General features: G+C 39.0%; 1 protein-coding gene across 4 annotated transcripts in view; it reads left to right on the top strand.

The window, feature by feature from the left end:
* DPY19L4 (dpy-19 like 4 (C. elegans)) overlaps positions 99-19,731 on the top strand; it is a 28,284-nt gene continuing 8,651 nt past the window's right edge. Inside the window, exons 1-16 of one of the 4 annotated variants that reach the window (XM_021387202.1) lie at positions 99-653; positions 2,467-2,574; positions 3,528-3,652; positions 4,276-4,366; positions 6,029-6,150; positions 7,008-7,153; positions 8,923-9,046; positions 9,720-9,854; positions 10,495-10,626; positions 10,716-10,814; positions 12,123-12,196; positions 13,149-13,274; positions 13,982-14,140; positions 15,862-15,981; positions 17,115-17,235; positions 18,693-18,749. In XM_021387202.1, coding sequence (XP_021242877.1) covers positions 623-653; positions 2,467-2,574; positions 3,528-3,652; positions 4,276-4,366; positions 6,029-6,150; positions 7,008-7,153; positions 8,923-9,046; positions 9,720-9,854; positions 10,495-10,626; positions 10,716-10,814; positions 12,123-12,196; positions 13,149-13,274; positions 13,982-14,140; positions 15,862-15,981; positions 17,115-17,235; positions 18,693-18,749 — 1,770 coding nt within the window. In that variant the 5' untranslated portion in view covers positions 99-622. Of the gene's footprint in view, positions 2,575-3,527; positions 3,653-4,275; positions 4,367-6,028; positions 6,151-7,007; positions 7,154-8,922; positions 9,047-9,719; positions 9,855-10,494; positions 10,627-10,715; positions 10,815-12,122; positions 12,197-13,148; positions 13,275-13,981; positions 14,141-15,861; positions 15,982-17,114; positions 17,236-18,692; positions 18,750-19,731 lie in introns of all 4 variants that reach the window. The other 3 variants (XM_021387204.1, XM_021387205.1, XM_021387206.1) reach the window with 3 other exon arrangements.

The raw sequence follows: 19,731 nt of genomic DNA on the forward strand, positions 1-19,731 counted from the left end.
CGCGGCGTAGCGGCTGGTGCCCCGCTCCCGCCGGCCCGAGGCAGCGCTGCGAGGCGGCGGCCGACGCGAGGAGGTGAAGCCTGCTCCCGCCTCGCGGACGCTCGGTCTTGCCCCTGCGCCGAGGCGGCCCCTCTGCCCCGAGCCCAGCCCTCCTCCTCGCCGCCGCGCAGCAGCAGCCGGGCTGTACTCAGCCCTCCTGGCTCGCCCTTCGAGGAGCACCCGGCCCCTTCCGTCCGCCGGCGCTGCGGTGCTGCTCGGCTCCGCATCCCCTCCGTTTCCCCGTTGATACGTTCTGCAGCTCTTCACTCGTTCCGCATTCGTTTTCCTCCAGGTCTCGCTTGGCCGTCCCCCTTGGTGGGAGACTGAGATGGCATTTAGTTTTCCTGGGGAAAACCACAGTGAGCGTTGTGAGAAACATAAGAGCGAAATGCACACGCCCCGCTGTCCCGCTGCGTGCCCCTCTCCCGGCTGTCCCCAGCTCGGGGACATCCCAAGCTGATGGTGATTTCTCTGTGTTCAGAAGCATTCGGCTCTTTGTGCTCCTCCAGCCGTCTGCTGGTGGGGCCGTGTCAGCTCTTCATGCACGGAGCAGTCTTTGGTAGGAAGACCCCTTCAGGGAGCGATGTGCCTCAAGCCGGCTCCGGTATCCTCATGTGAGTCATGGGGCTGTATGCGGATACCTGTCCTATCATTTTTGCAGACCAATGACAGTATCCTAACTTGCGCGCTGAGCCTTGTATGGGAGCCGCTGCATGCGCCTTTGATTGTTCTTTTGGTCCATCTCTGAACGTTTCCAACTTCTCTATCCATCTTTCAGTGGCAGAGCAGGAACTGCAGACAGCAGTCGCTTTACAGGCAGCAAATGGATTACTAGAGTGGCGCACAGGAGCAAGGAGACTGCCAGAGATACTCACAACTAAGTGGAATGTGTTCTGTAGGCAAGAGTTAAAAATGTATTGAGAACTTGCAGGGAACTAAAGAACAATCTTGGATGACAAATTGCTTGCTGAATAGAGAGGTGTGACAGAGACTGTGTCATTAGATCAGACTCTCACATTATTTTTAGTCATCACCTTGTTTGACTTTAATTTCACCCCAAGTGTAGGATTCATAGGAGTGGAAACAATGTTTTTCTTGTTAGAGGCAGCTGCAAATGAAACAGAAACAGCATGCTTGGACCTTTTGTTATTACTGCTTCTTGAGGGGAGGATCTATTGAGCTTTATTTGCTGACTGAGGTATAGCCGTTCCAGAATTAGGATTTTTACTTGCTTTTTCTTCAGAAGTTTTCTATTGCTTCTGCTAACCCTGGCCTTTACAGGCATCTTACATCTTACACTCCCAGTTTGGCTCACTAATATGCTAGAGAAATGATGAAAATGCATTTTCTGCCAGTGTTTTTGCTGCCATCACATTGCTTGTAACCAGGATGACAAGGCCAGGCGGTTGGATTTGCAAGCAGTCTGCCTGTTCTGGTGCTCTAAATACTTTCTCCAGTGTTATCTTCTGTGATACAAGTGACTTCACATTGGATTACACTGTGTTTACACTGCCGATGGACTTAATGCACAGCACATGAAGAGGTACCAGTGTGTCTTTCATTTTGGTTTGACATCATGGTAGATGTGACATTGAATGACTTAAATGTTGTTTTGCCTAATGTTTTTCTAATCCTTGTTCTATTGAAGAAGCTGAGTATTTTCTGTTCATTCCATGAAACGTGGTGCAATTGAGATCTTGGTCTGCTTAGAATAATTTGTAATTATTTGAAAATCCTGTTAGAACACAAATGCAGGTACACTGTTATGGGCAGACACTGCTTTAACAGTTTGCTTATATTACTGTCTTGTTTCTAACTTATAAATCTAAGCACTGGGATTTAAAAGTAGACCAATTTCGATGTGAAGTAATGTACCAGCAGAGTCATTATCAGCTTTATTGGGGATTGGAAGATAGACACTGCAGCTGAAAGTGGGATGGCTGTATGAAAGGGATGCTTTAAGTCCAGAGGAGAGCACTGGTTGGAGTTCTGGAGCCACTGTTGGACAGTAGGTCAGTGAGATGAAAATTCTGGAGTGTGATTACAGTTAAAACTGAATGGAAGTGGCACCGATTTCTTCCAGTGGCAATGCCAGCTTACCTACTCTTTCTCTTTCCTTCATTTGTATAACGTGTTCACCAGGGAGTAAAGCAGCTAACCTTCGTTTGGGCTCTGGGCAATCCCAGAGTATGGCCTCCAGAGAAACCAATTGGTTTTGCAAAGGAATATCATACACATTGGTTTCTGTATTGTTGCACTGTTATTGGAGTTATGCACATGAAATACCTTAGCTGAGTGTTTTTGTCAAATACGTTTGCTGTGCGGCTGAACTGTAGCAGTAACTGGCTGTTACCTGCTGCCACATGGATTTCTCAGGGTGCAATTTCAGGAATTCTGTTGCAATAACTTCCTAAAAAATGTCCTCAGGGGCAGCAGACCTGCGGCAGAGAAGGAAACAAAACTGCACAGAATCTGACAAAATGGCTCCAGAGGAGAGAAACAAAGAAAACTCTAAGCTGGGAAGATCGCCAAAATGTAAGCTACAGAATTTTTAGCCAAGTTCTCATTTTTTTTTTTCATTCTTCTTTTACGTTTTATGGGGATGTATTTCTAGCACAGTAATTTATAACAGACTTATTCTGAATTAGGTTTTTGAATGTTTCAAGAAAAACAGGCATTCACTTTAGAATTCTTTAATAATGACATTTTATGTATTGCAGAGTAAAATGCTGTTCTCGGGTTGTTTCACTTGAAGGGAGGATGTTATGAATCTGATTGGTGTCTATTTGAACACATATAAATATTTTAATTGCATCTGGAGTTATCTTTCAGTTGAGAAGCTGAAAAGCATGAAACAGCCATACTGAAACAAGCATACACGGAGAGTACCTACAGCTTCTCAACTAGAACAGAACTTACAGAACTAAGACCAGGTGTAATTTCAGGCAAACGCTCGTCAAAAAAACTTTTAAGTTAAAAGCACGTACTAAGTTGAGGGAGCTACAGGGGAAGTAGATACCAGTTGAAAGAAATTGGTAAAATTTGGTTTATATTCTTCTTTTTACATTTGAAAAGCAGAATTGAGAACAGAAAATCTTGGTATTGATGTTAGATGTGGCACTGACACTTTTTTCTGTTGATGCATTTAAGAATTTTACAATGTTTTGGGTGAAGCCTAGAGTTTTCTCTCTTTGCTTGTAATGCGTTTTCTGTTCTTGAAATTCCTTTGCAATTGAAGCTTGTGAGAAGGGTGAGAAATTTGCAATGCATCGTGTGGGTACTTTATCCAAAAGGCCCGTGAGGCAGTGGCAATAAAGAAGAGAGAAAACTGTGGCAAAGGAGTAACAATCCAGTTCTCAATGTATCTGTGCAGATAATTCTGGTGCCAGTGTATTTACTTGCTCTTCAGAAACAAGTCATACTTAGGGCATGCTCTGTGTTTTTTAAGTCCTCTGGACTATTTTAGCTTTTTCACTGTCCCTTTTCAGATATGTTAATTCAGCGTTTTGCGAAACTTTTCTTTGGCTGTCTTGCGGCAGTCACTAGTGGAATGATGTATGCTGTGTACCTCTCCACATATCATGAGCGGAAATTCTGGTTTTCCAGCAGGCAGGTAAAGAAAAAGTTAAACTACTGAAACAAAAGCCAAACTGTGTCCTTGAAATCAAAGCTGATCCATGCCAGGTTGGAACTGCTTGCTTTCAGAATCCCATGCCTTCCTACTCGGGCCTCTGTCTTTGAAATAGTTTTATAAAAACTGATGTTTCTGCTGCTTACGGCAGTTCTGCGTGATCATGTTTTTATCTGATTTTCCTTGTCATCTTGATTAGTTGAAATAACTTCTCTAAAATTTGGAGAAAAAAATTACGCACTGGGATAAACCGTGTTTAGTATAAGCAAAATGTCAAGGATGCGTGCTGTAAGAACTGTTATTCAGTGAATTATGGAAGGTCAGGTGAAATTCAGATCTGTGACTATGAAATGATCCTGTGGGTCTCGTACTGACTTACTGTGTGGATTTGAGTTGCTCTAATTCCGAGCATGCTTGCTAAGTTATAGACCGTTATATGCCTGACAGAGATGCTGGGAAGATTAATGTGCTGTGGAATACTTTGGAGATGTACAGTGGATTCATAACCATGTGCAGTATTACAAAACCAGTCTATCTAAAAATATATGGTTTTCTATGAGAAGAGATTGCAGGAGGTGAATATATATATATATTTTTTTTCCTAGGAACTTGAACGAGAAATTACATTTCAGGGTGACAGCGCCATTTATTACTCATTCTATAAAGAACTGCTAAAGGCTCCTTCCTTTGAAAGAGGTAAAAAAATGTTTATTTTCTTAACCTTGAAAGGTCCTGTTCTCCTTTTGGAGACAGTTAAAATACTCTTGTAATTGGTCAGGTTAACTAAAAACTGCACACTGACACACTTTGGAGAGTGGTATTAATATTATGCTGATATTGTCGCATAGTAAGGTTATTGTTGGGTTTGCCTATGATGCATAGTTGATTTTTAGCCCTGTAAGGACAATTTTTATTTAATTTGGAAATGCGGGATGGAAATTCCTGTTTCATCCCCAGTCAGAAGATAGAACAGTTTCTGTCAAGAGTTCATCTGCTCAGTGCTGTCTCTGCCAACCGTTCCTAACGCTGACAGCTCTGATGAATAGATGATGATGAGGGTTGAGAAAGAGGGACAGAAACCAAGAGGGAGGAGAACGAGCTGGTGGCACTGGTGTCTCCTCCCTTTGTGCTTCAGCTCTCTGTCCTGTGCTGGCTCTGGAGCTCACTCCCATCCATAAGCTGGGTCACGTCCTTGAACCAGTGGAAAATTAAAACATTGAAAAGAAGCTTGAATGGTTTTTTGCTATTTTAGTGACTTCAGAAGAGCACCAGGGTTAGCACAAAGGGAAAGGTGAGATTGCTGGGAGGGAGGAAGGAGTGAGCAGCTCTGCCCTGCAGAAGTAAGCTGTTGAATTAGTTCGATCCTCTTATGAAACTTATCTGAAACCATTTGAACTGTATAGGTGTAGTTTTTTTGGTAGCAGTTTCCCTGCTGATGTGTAGCATGTGTCAGCAGTGTACAATATGGCTTTGGTATAGTTAGTTTCTCATTATCTCTGGGAGGTTTACCCCTGCTGTGGATAGACGGACCACTTCATTCATGGGCATTCTGCAGCTGGTTCTGCAAAACTCGTATGTCTACTTGGTATTTTGGAAACACACCATTTACAGAGGTGTGTCATGGCAATGCTGAGCCTGATTTTTTGAGCTCTGTAAGAACGAGGTTGGCCTGCAGAGAAGCAGCTGCAGACCACACACCAGGGTATGTTCGGAGCTGGAAACAGTAATCTTGTTTCGCTGTTTCATTGTTGTTGGGGTTATTGTTCTTTTTTTTTTTTTTTTAGTTGGAGTATTATTCCCTTTCCCCCCATTGACCTAAGTAATGACAAGTTATTGTTTTAATTATAATATCTCAGAGTGATGTATCCTACAAGTATGCCAACTGTATCCCATACAAAGGTGTATTGCGTTGAGAGATTCTTAGAAGTATCAGAAAAGCAGGGCTGAGAAGGCCATCATATCTGACCTCTTTGTGTATGCAGGTTTAATACATCCTGCTCATCCCCCATAGGTCTTTGTGTTGCTTCTGAAGAACCTCCTGTGAAGGTGACCTATAGGTAGCTTGTTCCAGGACTGCATGAGTGTGTTGTTTCTGAAAAGACTATGCTTTTTTGGGGGGAGGGGACCTTCTACTTGAAGACTAGTTAAAAAACAGTAGTAATTTAGTTGCAGTATCAATAGGATGCATTGGCATCTAAAACAATGATTTCTTCTTCTTTTTAAAATTAGAATTGCTGAATCAGTCAGTAGCTTCAGTAGTCAAATCTGTTTCCCAGTACCTTTTGAATATACCTTCACCCTTTTAAGAACAGCAAGAATAAGTGATTCTAAGAATAACATATTTTCGTTTGTCTGTAGGTGTTTATGAGTTGACACACAACAATAAGACAGTATCACTGAAGACAATAAATGCAGTCCAGCAGATGACCTTGTACCCAGAGTTGATTGCCAGTGTATTATATCAAGCTTCTGGTAGTGAAGTATGTGCACTTCTACTGCTTTCTCTGCTTTCAGTGTGTGCATGTGTGCCTTTCTCTGCTGTATACAGTAAATACATGCAATTTTTTTTGAATGACTTGAACTAAGCCTACCACCAGGTCCGTGTTCTCCTCATTTCTCATCAGTCTTTGGAGTAGGATGGGGGGTTTATATGAGCTAAACTTTTCCATGTTATTTCTTTGTTTCTATGAACTGCTTAGAAATGTTGAGAGTATCTGTGCTACTCATTCAAAATAAAAAGTTAGATCCTTCAGAGTACTGACATTTGTTACAGTGGTAGCTGTCTCTGTCCATTCAGTGTGGGTAAAAGAGAAATACGTTTTTGTAGATACACCTTTTGCCTCCCTGTGTTCCATGTGGGCTCTGTTCTGCTTACGCTGCATACTTGTGTCCTGCCTTATACTCTCTCATTTATCATTTATCTCTTTTGTTTTTTCATGTATATATATATATTCTCCTGTGTGTAGAGCCATTTCTGCCACATCTTTGCTTTTCAGAGTTCCTGTCCTGCATAATTGCTTTCAGTAGTCCTATGAACTTCTGTCTCACTGCAGTATGTTTTTTCTCAAATCTGATGCATACAGTGTTGGTGCTATAGCACATACGGAAGTCATAGCAGTAGCAAGCTGAGTTCTGAGCATGCTGTCAGTAGACACTGCTTTGTCCTCCCTGAGTCCAAATAAAAGCATGCTTGATACTTTTCTAGAATAAAGGCTGTCTCTTACCTGTTTGTAAAGCATCTAGCACACTGTTAGCAGTATGCAAATAGTAAATTGCAGTTATTTCCAGCTTCAGCTCAGTTGCTGCTATGTCTCTTCATTTTTATTTGTAATTTCAGGAAGTTATTGAGCCAGTGTATTTCTACATTGGTATAGTTTTTGGACTGCAGGGAATTTATGTGACTGCATTGTTTGTAACCAGTTGGGTTATGAGTGGGACTTGGCTGGCAGGAATGCTGACTGTAGCATGGTTCATTATTAACAGGTAAGAAAAACATCCTTATACAATCTAGTTTCTCAATAAGGTGTTTAAAAATATTAGAGTGGAATAAAATGCTTTCTGTTAAACTCAGTGTTCTCATTGTGAGAGCGAGCTCTCGTACTGAAGTCAGAACGTTTCCCAGAGATGCGCTGATTCTGCTGATGCTTTTAGTAATGGTAGGGCCTTGTGCTGTCCAAACCAGCCACGCTGACAATTGGCCTGGGTTTATGAGCATGTGTGAATACATGAGGATTTTCACACAGTTCCATTTTGCAAAAGCATTCGTCAGAAGGTTTTGGTTTTGTTCTGGTGGAGAGTGAAAACAAATTTCTGAAGTTGCTGAAAACAGAGTTATTGTTTGTGGCCAGCTCTAAACATTGTGACCATTATTTTGTTGCTTTGAAGGAAATGACCCAGCACATTTTTTCTCTAAAAGGACTTTGTGTTTTTTTTTTTTTAATCTGCTTTTTTTGTTGCCTTTCTTTGTGCAACGTGGAATCTTCTTAAATAATTCTGACCTCAAGATTTTTTTCATCTTACATTGTTTTGTTTGTATGAAAGTATCCCTTCCTTTTATGAAGCACCACAGTAATAGGGAACCTCACTTAGGCAGCGACAAAATTTGTGTTCTGATTCCTGCTTTGTCACCAGATAGCTCTGAGACTTTCTGTGAACTTGGAAGCACTTATTTATTCTAAAAAATGTTGAGGCCCTTTAAAAAATAAGAGCTATGGACAAGCAAAGTATTAGAGATGTACCTTTAAAGATGAACTGTTGAGAAGCATCCTTGCATCTTTTTGAAGTGTGAAGTCATCATGACCGAATCTGTGATGAATAGATAGAAATACTGTTCACCAACCTGATGTGAGCGGTGAAAAGCAGGAAAAATGGTGAAAAAATCTTTTTTTTTTCAGCAGCAAGGAATATTAAACACTTAACAAATTGAAAGATCCAGTAGTTGAAAGCACCAAGTGCACCTCTGTGAGATACTTGAGAGGTAAAAATGAAAGGTGACGCTTTCAAATATCTGAATGATAAAGGAGCTGGAGGCTCCTTTTTAAAAGCATAGTAGACACAAAGAAGGCTATGTACTTCTGAAACTGATGCCTTTGATCACATTTGAAAGTGTCACTCGTACTTCTGAGTCACTGTAGCACTCTGTATAACTTTCTCCTACAGCTCTAATTGTGCAAGTACTGTCAGGTCATCCAGTGAGAAGATCCTGCTGCTGTTCTGTCCCATGCTCCCCGTCCATCTTTAATCTCTTGTTTTGCTGGGCAGAATTTTCCCTGTAGACAAAGTATCTGCTGGTGCTACACTGCTTTGGATTCTAAGTATGTTGTGCTCTACTGCCTAATCCACTCTTAAAACATCTTGTGTGAGAACCTGAAGGGCTCTTTTCTCTTAGCTGATATTCATGGTAACATGAAAAGCTGCTGTCATGTCGGTAACTGGGGACCGTCACAATGTGACCATCTCCTGTGGAGGTGTGGGCAGAAATGGCTGGAGGCCGTGCTTCTTGGCTTCAGTCCTATAAATGCCACCTCATTAGGAGTTGTGCTTAATAAGCGACTAAAGATTGGACCTTCCGTGCTGATATTAAATTAGTGACCTGTATCAGCAGCAAAATTGAATCAGTGTTAGTTTGAACCTATAACAGCAGTAGCTTGCTTGCAAAGCCACAGTGCTAACTGAAAGTAGCATTTAGGCTTTCCTTGATATTTTTGTTCCGTAAATCTTTAATAATTTTGTTTGTCTGTACTTTATTCTAGGACAGATACAACAAGAATTGATTACTCCATACCATCAAGGGAAAATTGGGCTTTGCCATATTTTGCATGTCAAGTAGCAGCTCTCACAGGCTATTTAAAAAAAAACCTAAGTTGTTCTGCAGAGGTAAAAAGAAATTAATTTCTTAATAAAGAATTGGTGATAGAACTGTGCTCTATAGTAGTTATCTGGAGAAAACAGATGTTTTGTTTGTTCTTTTCAAGACAGCCGCTTGGATTTCGCGTTCAAGAAACGTTTAGATGTTGTGTTGAGAGACATGGTTTAGTGGGGTTACTGGTGGTAGGTGGGTGGTTGGACTGGATGATCTTGTAGGTCTTTTCCAACCTAGCTAATTCTATGATTCTATGATTTCATGTAGGCATGTGTGGGTTTTGCTAAGTGAAAGGGCCCTGCCGTGTTATGCTCCAGCGAGGGTTAAGAGAGAACAGTGTGGTAATTAGCTGTGTGCCACCTTTTTAAGATGAACAGATGCCAAATTTTTCTCAGTGTGTAAGCTATTCTGTTGTTTTTCCTGTTGCTGGGAGAAGATGGTGGTAGCTTCCTCTCTCTGACAAAGGCGTTTCTTCCTACTGGCTTTGAATGTGTTTGAATGTTTCAGTGATGACTTTTTTTTTCTGTCTGAGGTGTTAAATATGTCTGATTTCTGTATCTTAATTATTTCCTAAAATAGTGAATTTCTGTAATTTCTGGTTTGATAACCTCTCACTTGCTTAGTGACAGAGATGCATAGGTGTCAAATTAAAGTGTTGGCTTTTTTTCTCGTTCTTTCTCCCTCTAGAAATTTTGTTACCTTTTGGTGAGTGCTTCAACATACACCTTCATGATGATGTGGGAGTACAGTCATTATCTCCTGTTTGTCCAGGCTGTGTCTCTTTTTCTGCTTGACAGCTTTGCACTGGCACAGACAGAGAAGGTATTAGAACTCTTCAGCCTACTGATAGCTGGGGTCTGAAAAACAGCCTCATACTGCTCCAAAGAGCATACACTGAGGGATGACATGAGTGTCTCACAGCCTGGGTCCAGCTGAAGCACGTGTCCTGTCCACTGGGAGAATGAAATGGCTTTAAAGTTGTTCCAAAGAATCAAGTTTTGGAATTTATAAGATCTGCTTATCAATTAGTAAATAACAAAACGAGTGTCAGTAGCAGTGTGTGTATTCCTTAGGTTAAATGAACAAGTTTTTGTGGGGACAGGTAAAGGGCATGTTTACAGTAGTCAGCTCCTTCACACAAGTTGCGTGTTTTCATGCTGTTACACTCTGGTTACTGCTACAGTATGGTGCTACGGAGTTAAGAGCCCTTGTAAAATATTACTACTACTTTTGGTATTTTTCATATTTCCTGTGGAGCAGTGTTGTGCTAGTTACTGAGGCTGACCAGGGTCGATTTGATGTGAAATACTTTTCACAGCCAGATGGCACCCTGCTAGACTCCTGAGCTGGAGGATGGAAATGTATCCATTAATCCCCTGATTAGCAAGGAAATGAAGTGTACTGTCTACTGCTCTAGGATGCAGAATGTGTATCCATTGTAATTTATTTTTTTCTTTGACAGGTGCATGAAGTGTACAAAATCTACTTGTTTTCTCTCTTCTTGGGGTATTTATTGCAGTTTGAAAATTCGGCCTTACTAGTATCGCCATTACTAAGTCTTGTAGCAGCTTTAATGCTCTCTAAATACCTTCAGGTAACAAAACTTTCCTCTAACTCTGAATGTAGTTGTTATTACTTCAACTGATCTCCAAGTGATACAGCATTCTTAAACTGTTTTTGCAGATGAACGTGAAGAAAGGTACAGTTATGTCAAGGTTGCTGAAAATGATGTACATTTATTTGGTACTTACAGTAACACTGACACTAAACTTGTTACTAAAGGTAAGATTCTGCTGTAAAAAGTTAATTTAATTGTTATAATCTAAATGGAAAGTGATGGTTGTATCTTGGAAATTTTTTTTTTAATTGCTGCTTATCATACATGCTTGAAAGCATTCAAGGCCAGGCTGGGTGGGGCTGTGAGCAACCTAGTCTAGAGGGAGGTGTCCCTACCTATGGCAGGGGGTTGGAACTAGGTGATCTTAAGGGTCCCTTCCAACCCAAACCATTCTATGATTCTATGATACTGATCTGAGAGGTAATAGCTTAATTCACAGCAAATTGAAATACTAAAGACTGAGTAATATTGTATCTATATATTTATCTAAAAATATTTTATCTAACAGTTCGAGCAGCTGTTTCTCGTCGGGGGTTTGGAGCTTTTGGATTGAGATTAAAGCATAGTATTGAAACATTCCTTGAACCACACACTAGCTATTTTATAAACGTGTTTTTTGTTATAACTTGGATCGCCTCTACCAATTGGGTTGAATATTAAAACAGTATTTTTGTTCATGGAAAAGAGCTAGTAGTCTTAGAGTTATAGATTAGATTAGATTATAATTTTCAGTGGGATTTTAACTTGGTCTTGCATTTTGATTGTATTTGTTTGTAACTCCCCCTTACCTGCCCTAGCCTTTTACATGATTTGTGCTTTTCCCTTATGTCTCAAGCTCACCTTGGTTGTATTAATGAACAGTGTCAACTTATAAATAAAGAACCTCGCAAACCCTAAAAAATTTTGAGAGAATGCTCAAACCTGATTGTTTTCTTGTGCCATCCAGATTAGCTAGCTTTGCTGTATCTCCAGGAATATGAAACCTAACCTTGAAAAATATGGCTTAAATTACATAGACAGTGCACAGAACTTTGGCAGCTCAAACAATTTATGTGGAGATTACTAATGCTCGTAACTTTTGCTAAGCTGCAGTCCTATTGTTTAGTGGAGCCAAATGCAATGTTCTTTGGCTTGCTCGGGGGTTAGCGTATGTCTGTTTTTCACGATCCTTTTCACATTACTCAGTAACCTTCCAGCATCTTGTTGACAGCTTTCATTTGCCCTCCCTTTGGGGTACATGAATGAAATGCAGTGTATGATGGTCTCTTGGAAACCCTAAACATCGATTTGTTTAAGTGAAGATTTACAGTACTATATTGATACCTTAATTGACGCACTAAATCTAATTTATTCATTCTAACTAAATCTCGAATAACTGATTTTTCCCTGCCATTCTGTAATCTGAATGAAGTGAGTAGTGGAAGCTGCTTCCAACACTTGATAAGATTTTTCTCTGCTAAATTAATTTTCAGATGTTTGTTCCTCATAAAGAAAATGAGCATTTGCTGAAGTTTCTTGAGATAAAACTTGGCTTAAACACAACTAAGTAAGTTAATTTTTTTTTTTTTTACATCTTCTAAGATACTCAAACTTCTGAAACTACTCTGAGAAGTATAAAATTTCAGTGGCTTCTCTGGATTTTATAGAGGAGTTAGGGAAACTTTACCTTTTTCACTTGGTTTTGAAAATGAGTTTTAAGAGATGCATTTACAGAATTTACTTAAGATCTGGAGGTTTCTGAAGTGCTTCAGTATTTTTCATCCGCTGGGGGTGAAAGCTTTACATAGATTTTTGCTTTGTGTTGAAGAGCAAAAACTTTTTGTACCCCATCTAATGTTTCTGATGAGACTTGGAAGCAGAGATAATATGGTCACGGTAGTGGTCCTAAATTCTCATGGCTGGAAAACAGGGCTCTGAGGGGAGTAATTAACTATCACCTCAAAACACAGTTGTTTATTTTTTAGTTTTCTAAGAATAACCACCTGAAACACCTTGTTTGTTTTAGAAGAAATTAAAACAAGGGACAACTTAAAAGTCAGAGGAAATTGTTGTGATTCTAAGAAAAACTGTTTGCGCTTGTAAACGAGTTGAATGTTAGTCTGTGAGAAGAAATCATGGATACAGATTTTCTGGAAAACTTCAAGTTTAATATTGGTAAGGACTAGAAACAGCTCCTGGAACCAAGCCAGCATTTGCAGTTCTGTGCAGGAGTTGATACTCTCTCCTGTGAGCTGCATCTGTCTCTTACAAAACTACTTCACGGCGTTTCAGAAGAGTGGGAAAATAACATTACACAGCTGAAAATGTTGGGGAGTTATTGGAAGACAAGATGTTAAGAGTTTAACTAAGATGCACTGTTTAACACACATACATACATGTTCTTAAGTGTTTTGAACAAAAATTCAAGACTGCTTCTGGTCAGGATTTTGGTTATTTCAGCTACCAGATATTACAGATATGTTTATTTCCCCAGCAACTTGCTACATATTACTTTCCAGGCTGTGCAACCCTGCATTGAAGGTGGTGATTGAAACAAACTGGATGCAACTACTCCTGGAAAGTTTTGTAACTAAATGCTGGAATTGTGGTTTGCAGCATAAAAACTTCAAGATCTGTCTTTTAAGGCTAGTTTGAACATGCTCAGCTGTTAATCCTAAAACTGGTTCTGTCTAACTGAAAGTGGTTGAGTTTGCTAGTCCTCACTCGAGGGTAAAAGAAAAGGGGGAGGAAAGCAAAAGAAAATAAAGACAAGAATGCTTTTATTACATGATGTACAACACCAATTCCAGTTCAGAAGATGCATTAATAGTACATCTTGGCGGAGTATTTGGTCTTTCTGGTCATTAATTGAGAAAGAAGAATGATCGAGAAGGTTCAGCTACTGAATTAGAAATTCAGCATTGTGGATTCCAGTCTTGGCGATGCTTCGGGCTTGTGATCTCGGATGACCACTTTCCCTTTGGAATGGGGACAAACATACCTTCTTGCATCAGTATCTCTAGAATCTTAATCCACTGTGACAACAAAGTTCTTTGTGATCCTCATAATGGAGTTATACAGGAGGCTGGGTTTTTGTGACATAGAAGAGTCGTAGTCTGGCCTCTTCAGATCGCAGACTCTTTTTTTTAGTAGATAAGCTTTTGACAGTTACTGTAAAGAGTACTTGTAAAGCAGTTTCAAATTATAGAATATCACTTTTCAAAGATGAATTTCAAATAGTTTCCTATGACATGAGTAGATGAAAATGTGCTTGGCTGTGTACTATTTTTTTCTCTCCCTAATCTATGTGGCATTGTTATTGGTTTTTAATGGGATGTTTTTGCCTTACTAGGAATTTTACAATGAATTGGCTCCTTTGTCAAGAATCTCTTCAGGCACCCTCCCAAGACTTTTTTTTGCGGCTAACACAGTCATCGCTGTTGCCTTTCTATATTTTAGTATTAATTATCTGCCTTTTTTCTGTAACTCAGGTCGTTTTTAGGAGAATTTGGTAAGTAACTTATTTTTATTGGAATATAAGAGGTTAGAGATAAGAGCTTCTTGGATGTATAAGTGAATGGCCAATTGTGTAACTGGCTGAGGCCTCAGCCTAAGTGAGGACCCATTGCACCATTGAGCTTGCAAGGCTGTGAGGGCAGCAGTGGAAAGCCCTAAGGCTTCTGCAGGAAGTTTTTTAGTGAAGAGCTTCCTGAGCATCCCTCCAGTGAGGATAGGGAATTGTCTCTGGTTTTGCTTGGTTGTTTTGTTTTGTTTTCCAGAGGGGAAATTCCTGCAGAGATCTGGCTTACAATTTTGTCACATGTTTATGTCTCTTACCATTGTGAGAAATATATTGTCTGCTTTCGCTTTCCAACTGCAGAGCAACAGCAGAGTCACTGGATTGTTGCTAGAGGATTTGTCTCTCTCTCTTTTTTTTTTGTTTTTTTTTTGTTTTGTGGGTGGTGTTTTTTTTTTTTCAAGTTTTCACATTGTGAAGAATGAGATGGGTGGAGTTGAGAGGATTTCTAATTTTTAACGCTTCCGTGCTATTTATTTATTTATTTATTTATAATATGGTGATCAAGTTCATAACTCTTCGCTGCTTGGAACAGAGCTGAAGTAACACAGACTCAATTATTTGTAGTTTCACAGTGATTTACAGTTCCCTTGAGAGAAGGGGTACCGGAGCTGTCTGTGTGCAGATTCAGAATGCAAGGCTGTGTAGATCCTAGCGTAATTTGTCCTGGAAACTGAATGGCTAGGAAATTACATCTCCCTGGTAGGAGATAAATGGTATAACTGTTCAGGTATTAGGGCAAATTTCTCACTTTCCTGCAGCAAAAGTCAATAGCTTTTTTTTTTCTTTTTTTTTCCCCAAGGACTTAGACTTTCAATAGGTAAGGATTATACTGGTATAAGTGAAAATGTATGTCAGGTTGGAGGTGCAATGGTAAATTTAAAACAATAAAGAAGACTTTTCTGATTTTTGCTAGTGTCTCTACTGGCTATATACTGCTTTGTGAAGAGCAGTAACTTCATTATATCTCACAGGTTTTTAAGAAAAATTTAAAATAAACTTTCTCCCTCCTCAAAGTAAAAGCTTTTTGATTTTGAAACAGTTCATCGCTTATCGCAGCTTTGTAACTGGAATCTCTTAATGGTAAAATAAAATGTATTTCACATGCCTCCCTATCTTGTTTGTAGAAAAACATTTGTTGTAAGATTTTAGTTGTGATTTTTTTAGTTTATAATTTATTCCTGGAAGTTCTAGTACTGTGACTGAAAGCTGGTTTTGTAGTCTTATTTTGTGATAAAATGGTGTATATATAGTAATATGGATTCCATAATTCTTCACCAAGTGAATGACATTAAAAAACTTAGAATACATGTACAGAGTGCTTCATCTAAATATTTGTGGAGTATCTGTGCTCTTGAATTAGGTTGACTCTTGTTGCTGAAGCACCGTAAATTGAATTTACGGTCATAGATGGTGACCCAATTGCATTAATTCACAGCCATTGCTCCAGAGAGGTTGCAGGCTAAAAGAAGGGACAGCAGGTACCTATAGATCATCAACATAGAACAAAAACCAAATAAGCAGTGCAAACAATAGTATGTGATATGACAGAGAATGATCTCAGTGTACTGCTTACTTAAGAAAAATATTTTTATTGACACCTTTGCCTGAGATAATGTCTGAATTAAGTGATGTCTCATTTTCTCCAACTGCAGTGGTGAACCACTGAAAGAGACAGTTAAACTTGAGGATGGTCGAATTGGAGAGAGGCCAGAAATAGTTTATCATGTAATTCACACAATTTTACTTGGTTCTCTAGCGATGTGTTTGGAAGGGTAAGTCTTGTTTTGATGTATCTCTTTTGAAAGCAACAACGATTTCCTAACTGGGTGCGATAGGCTATTTACCCCTTTGAAATGTGTCTACAACTCAAAAGTCTTTTCAGAAATATATTTGGCCTCCAGTGGTACTAGTTGGTAGGGGAAGTAACATAGGGAATTTTCACCATAAATTGGATAGAGGAATATGATGAATCGTGCTTGGTCTCTTACATGCATTTTGTAAGCTTTAATGCAGCCAAAATCCGAGAAATTAATTAGAGAAAATTGGCTCTCTCTCCTTGTGGTATTTAAGTGTAGAACTGCTCTGTCATTCTTTGAATATTGCGTTCTAGTGAGATCTTGTGTAGTGTTTGGATGGGTAGTGTATGTTCTTGAATACCAAGGTGTGGAAGATTTCTTATCCATCTTATTATATTTAGACAAGCATTGAATATACCTTTGCCTGACATGTTAAGCAGCAGCAAAACTATTTTCAAAAATATTGTTGAGTATTAGTTCTTAAAGCTACAGGAGCTAATGTTTCGATAACCTTTTTGTTCCAGTCTTGCTCTCAGCCAAATCAGCTGGAAAGTGGCAGTCATGTATTTATACATTTACATTCATCATCCTAATATCTGAATACACACAAATTATTAAAGTGAGCAATCTGTTGTGTTGCCAAGTAGCTGTCTTGACTCATCTGTCCTCAAGAGGCAGACAATATCAGCAAATAGTAAATTGTTATTAAATGTTTTCCTTCCCTTTCTTCAGGAAATCCCGTATCGTGCAGTGTCTGTACAACTTTGCTCAATAGGTGCTTTTTGTCCTTGTTTGGGTGAAAAACTGCAACAGCCAAGTGACTTTACTAGTCTTGTTTGTTTTTTCTTCCATCCTCCCCTGAACTCTGTGAAGTCGTTTGTCATCTTTGACCTGGGATCTTGCCTCTACATCTCGCAGCAAATAATTGGGTGCCTGCTCTTCAGCTAGAGATTTCCTTGGTTTGCCCTCCAATGCCATCAAATTTGATCTCGGATTGCTTGCATGTCCAGACTTGTTTGGAAAAAAAAAAAATCTGATTTCTTTTTATAAGTAGCCTGAATACAGTGACATGTGCAAAGTGCCAACCGAGTTCTTGTAATATTTTTCAGAATGAAATATCTGTGGACTCCATATGTTTGCATGCTTGCTGCATTTGGTGTGTGCTCTCCTGAACTTTGGATGACGCTCTTCAAGTGGCTGCGACTGAAAGCTGTGCATCCAATACTGCTGGTGAGTTGCTGTCGCCAATGTCTTGGAACTTTCAGCTCACTGTCGTATCACTTTTCCTACAACAATTACGTAAGACTTAAAAAGAACCCACTAAAAGAACATGTAGTTCTGTGAGCAGTGGATCTTATATAATCAACTTTTTCTTGTTTTTCATTCCTAATACCATGTTTTCACATGTTTTCTGGTGCCTGGTGATAAAGCAAAGCCTTTTCCTCATGCGCAGCAGAACAATCTTTATCTCTCTTTCTCAGACATAATTAATTTCTTTTAACAGATCTTTGATACCTCAAGCCCTCTGTCATATTTAGTTGAGACTGGCCAAGAAGGTCAAATGTTTTGTAGAAAAAGTGCACAAGAAAATGTACAGGCCTGCAGACAGGCTTTGACATAAGCCTTGTTTCATTAGGAAATTTGGCTAAAATGTGGTAGTTAGGTGTATTTAATCAATGAGAGCAAAGCAGCTTGGTAAGAAATAGTAGCTGCAGTTACTTTGGTTAAGATTTGTTCTTGTGCAGGCATTTCAGAGAAGTGCTGTAACTCAAGATGAGCTTGTGCTGTAGTGCAAACACTCCTCCACTTTCAACCCTAGCTTTATTCATAATGTGATGGGAGTTGCTTTGGGCAGCTTTCTGCATTTGTTTTATTAATGAAATGAGGGTAGGGTGTTACTCTACCCTAATTTCAAGATACTTAGAAGAATAAATATTTAATACTTAAACAGAAAGTCATATATGGCGCTTGTGCAAATGCCATTTAATGTTGTATCATAAATGTTGACAACGTCCTTCCACTAAAAGAGTAAAAATATATTCACATACGTATTAACCGTACTGCTTTTTATACCACACACTTTCTGCTATACAGACCTACTTTTTCCTGCAGTAGATGTGTTAACAGATTATTATCAAGAGACTGCCTTGTGTACGCTCTTTCCAAGTGTTTTCTGTACTATATGAGCTATTTTCCCCTTTTGCAAAGTGGAAGTGATACCAGCTAGAGTGATGGTATGCTGGAGAATGAGTTTCTGGTCTTTGCCTGTCACTATTGTCAATCTGAGTGAAAGCATTGCTAAGATCAGAGGTTAGAAATGCTTATTTCATACTTTTTTTTTCATTTTTCAAATTATCTCATATTTGAATCTGAGAGGCATTTATATTTCTTCTGTCCGTACTCCATGTGCGCATTGATTCATTGTTATATGAGCAGTGATTAACCATCCCTAACATTGGTGGTAAAGATAACATGGGTCAAATCAGTTACTCAGTGCTAAGTTAGGCAAATTATTTTTGGCAGAAAGTTTTTTCCCAGTAGAAAATAGCAAAGATTCACCTTCAATCACTACTCTTAAGGTTTCAGACGTAAATGTAGCCTACTGCTATACAAACAGAATCAGCAAAGTCGAGGTTGGAGAATAGAGAACAATCCATAATCCATTTCTTTTAACGTCTTTATTCTAGGCTCTCATTCTGAGTATGGCAGTTCCCACAATAATTGGATTCAGCTTGTGGAAAGAGGTAAGAAACATACTGTTCTGTGTTTTGTCTTTAGGCAGCATATGAGTCAAAACACTGAGCAAATACATCGTCAAGGTGAAATAAAAGCTGGCATCCTCTGAAAATGTGCTGGCTTTTTTTTTATTATTATTTTGTTTTGTTTTTAAACAAAACTTTTTAAATTTTTCAGTATGAAGTATTTGACGATTCAGTTTGGTAACAATGACTTACTGTAATTAAGAAGCATTTGAATTTAAAGATGTATTCAGCTATTACACTTTGAATATGTGAACTGACTCAACAGAGAAAATATTGCCAAATAAACACTTGGAATATTGAAAAGCATGTTGTGTGTCTATCTTCTTTTTAGTGAGAGGTTACATGAAAGTAAAATTATGGAAGGCCATAGGTGAATAACCTGTTGGAAAAGCTGTCAAATTATAACGGAGTTGAATCCTTACTGAGATACAGGGAGGAAAAAGCTACAGATGTTTCCTTGTTTAAACTGAGTACTTGGTTCTTTACTGCTAGTCACATTGCCAGACTGACTGGCGGACAGGGGAAGAATATTTTGAATTTTTTTTTTAAACTTCTGCAGGTGTGAAAAAAATAGAAAACGTATCCCCAAACTTTCTACTGTACTGACTGATTCAGAAGAGTTATTTTGAATAACCTTATAAGAATTATAAGAATTTATAAGTATTTTTTACAAGGCATTGAAATATAAAAATCGGTCTTCAACGAATTTTATAATGCCAGTCTTTAATAGATATTTTGTTTGCAGTGCAATCCGACTCTTTATACGCTTCTGCCAGAGTAACAGATAATTCTCATTAAAAAAAAAAAAAAAAAAAAACTAAACTAAAGATGCTCAAAAAAGTTACGCGGTCAGTTACAATAGAGAAAACTTAGTTGGCCAAAGAATTCGTTTACAGATTATTTATTAATAATAGCAGTGTGGGGATTTGAACTCTAGAGGGCTTCATCCCTTGGAAATCCTACT

This window comes from Numida meleagris, chromosome 2, assembly GCF_002078875.1.
Source record: "Numida meleagris isolate 19003 breed g44 Domestic line chromosome 2, NumMel1.0, whole genome shotgun sequence".
NCBI lineage: Eukaryota > Metazoa > Chordata > Aves > Galliformes > Numididae > Numida > Numida meleagris.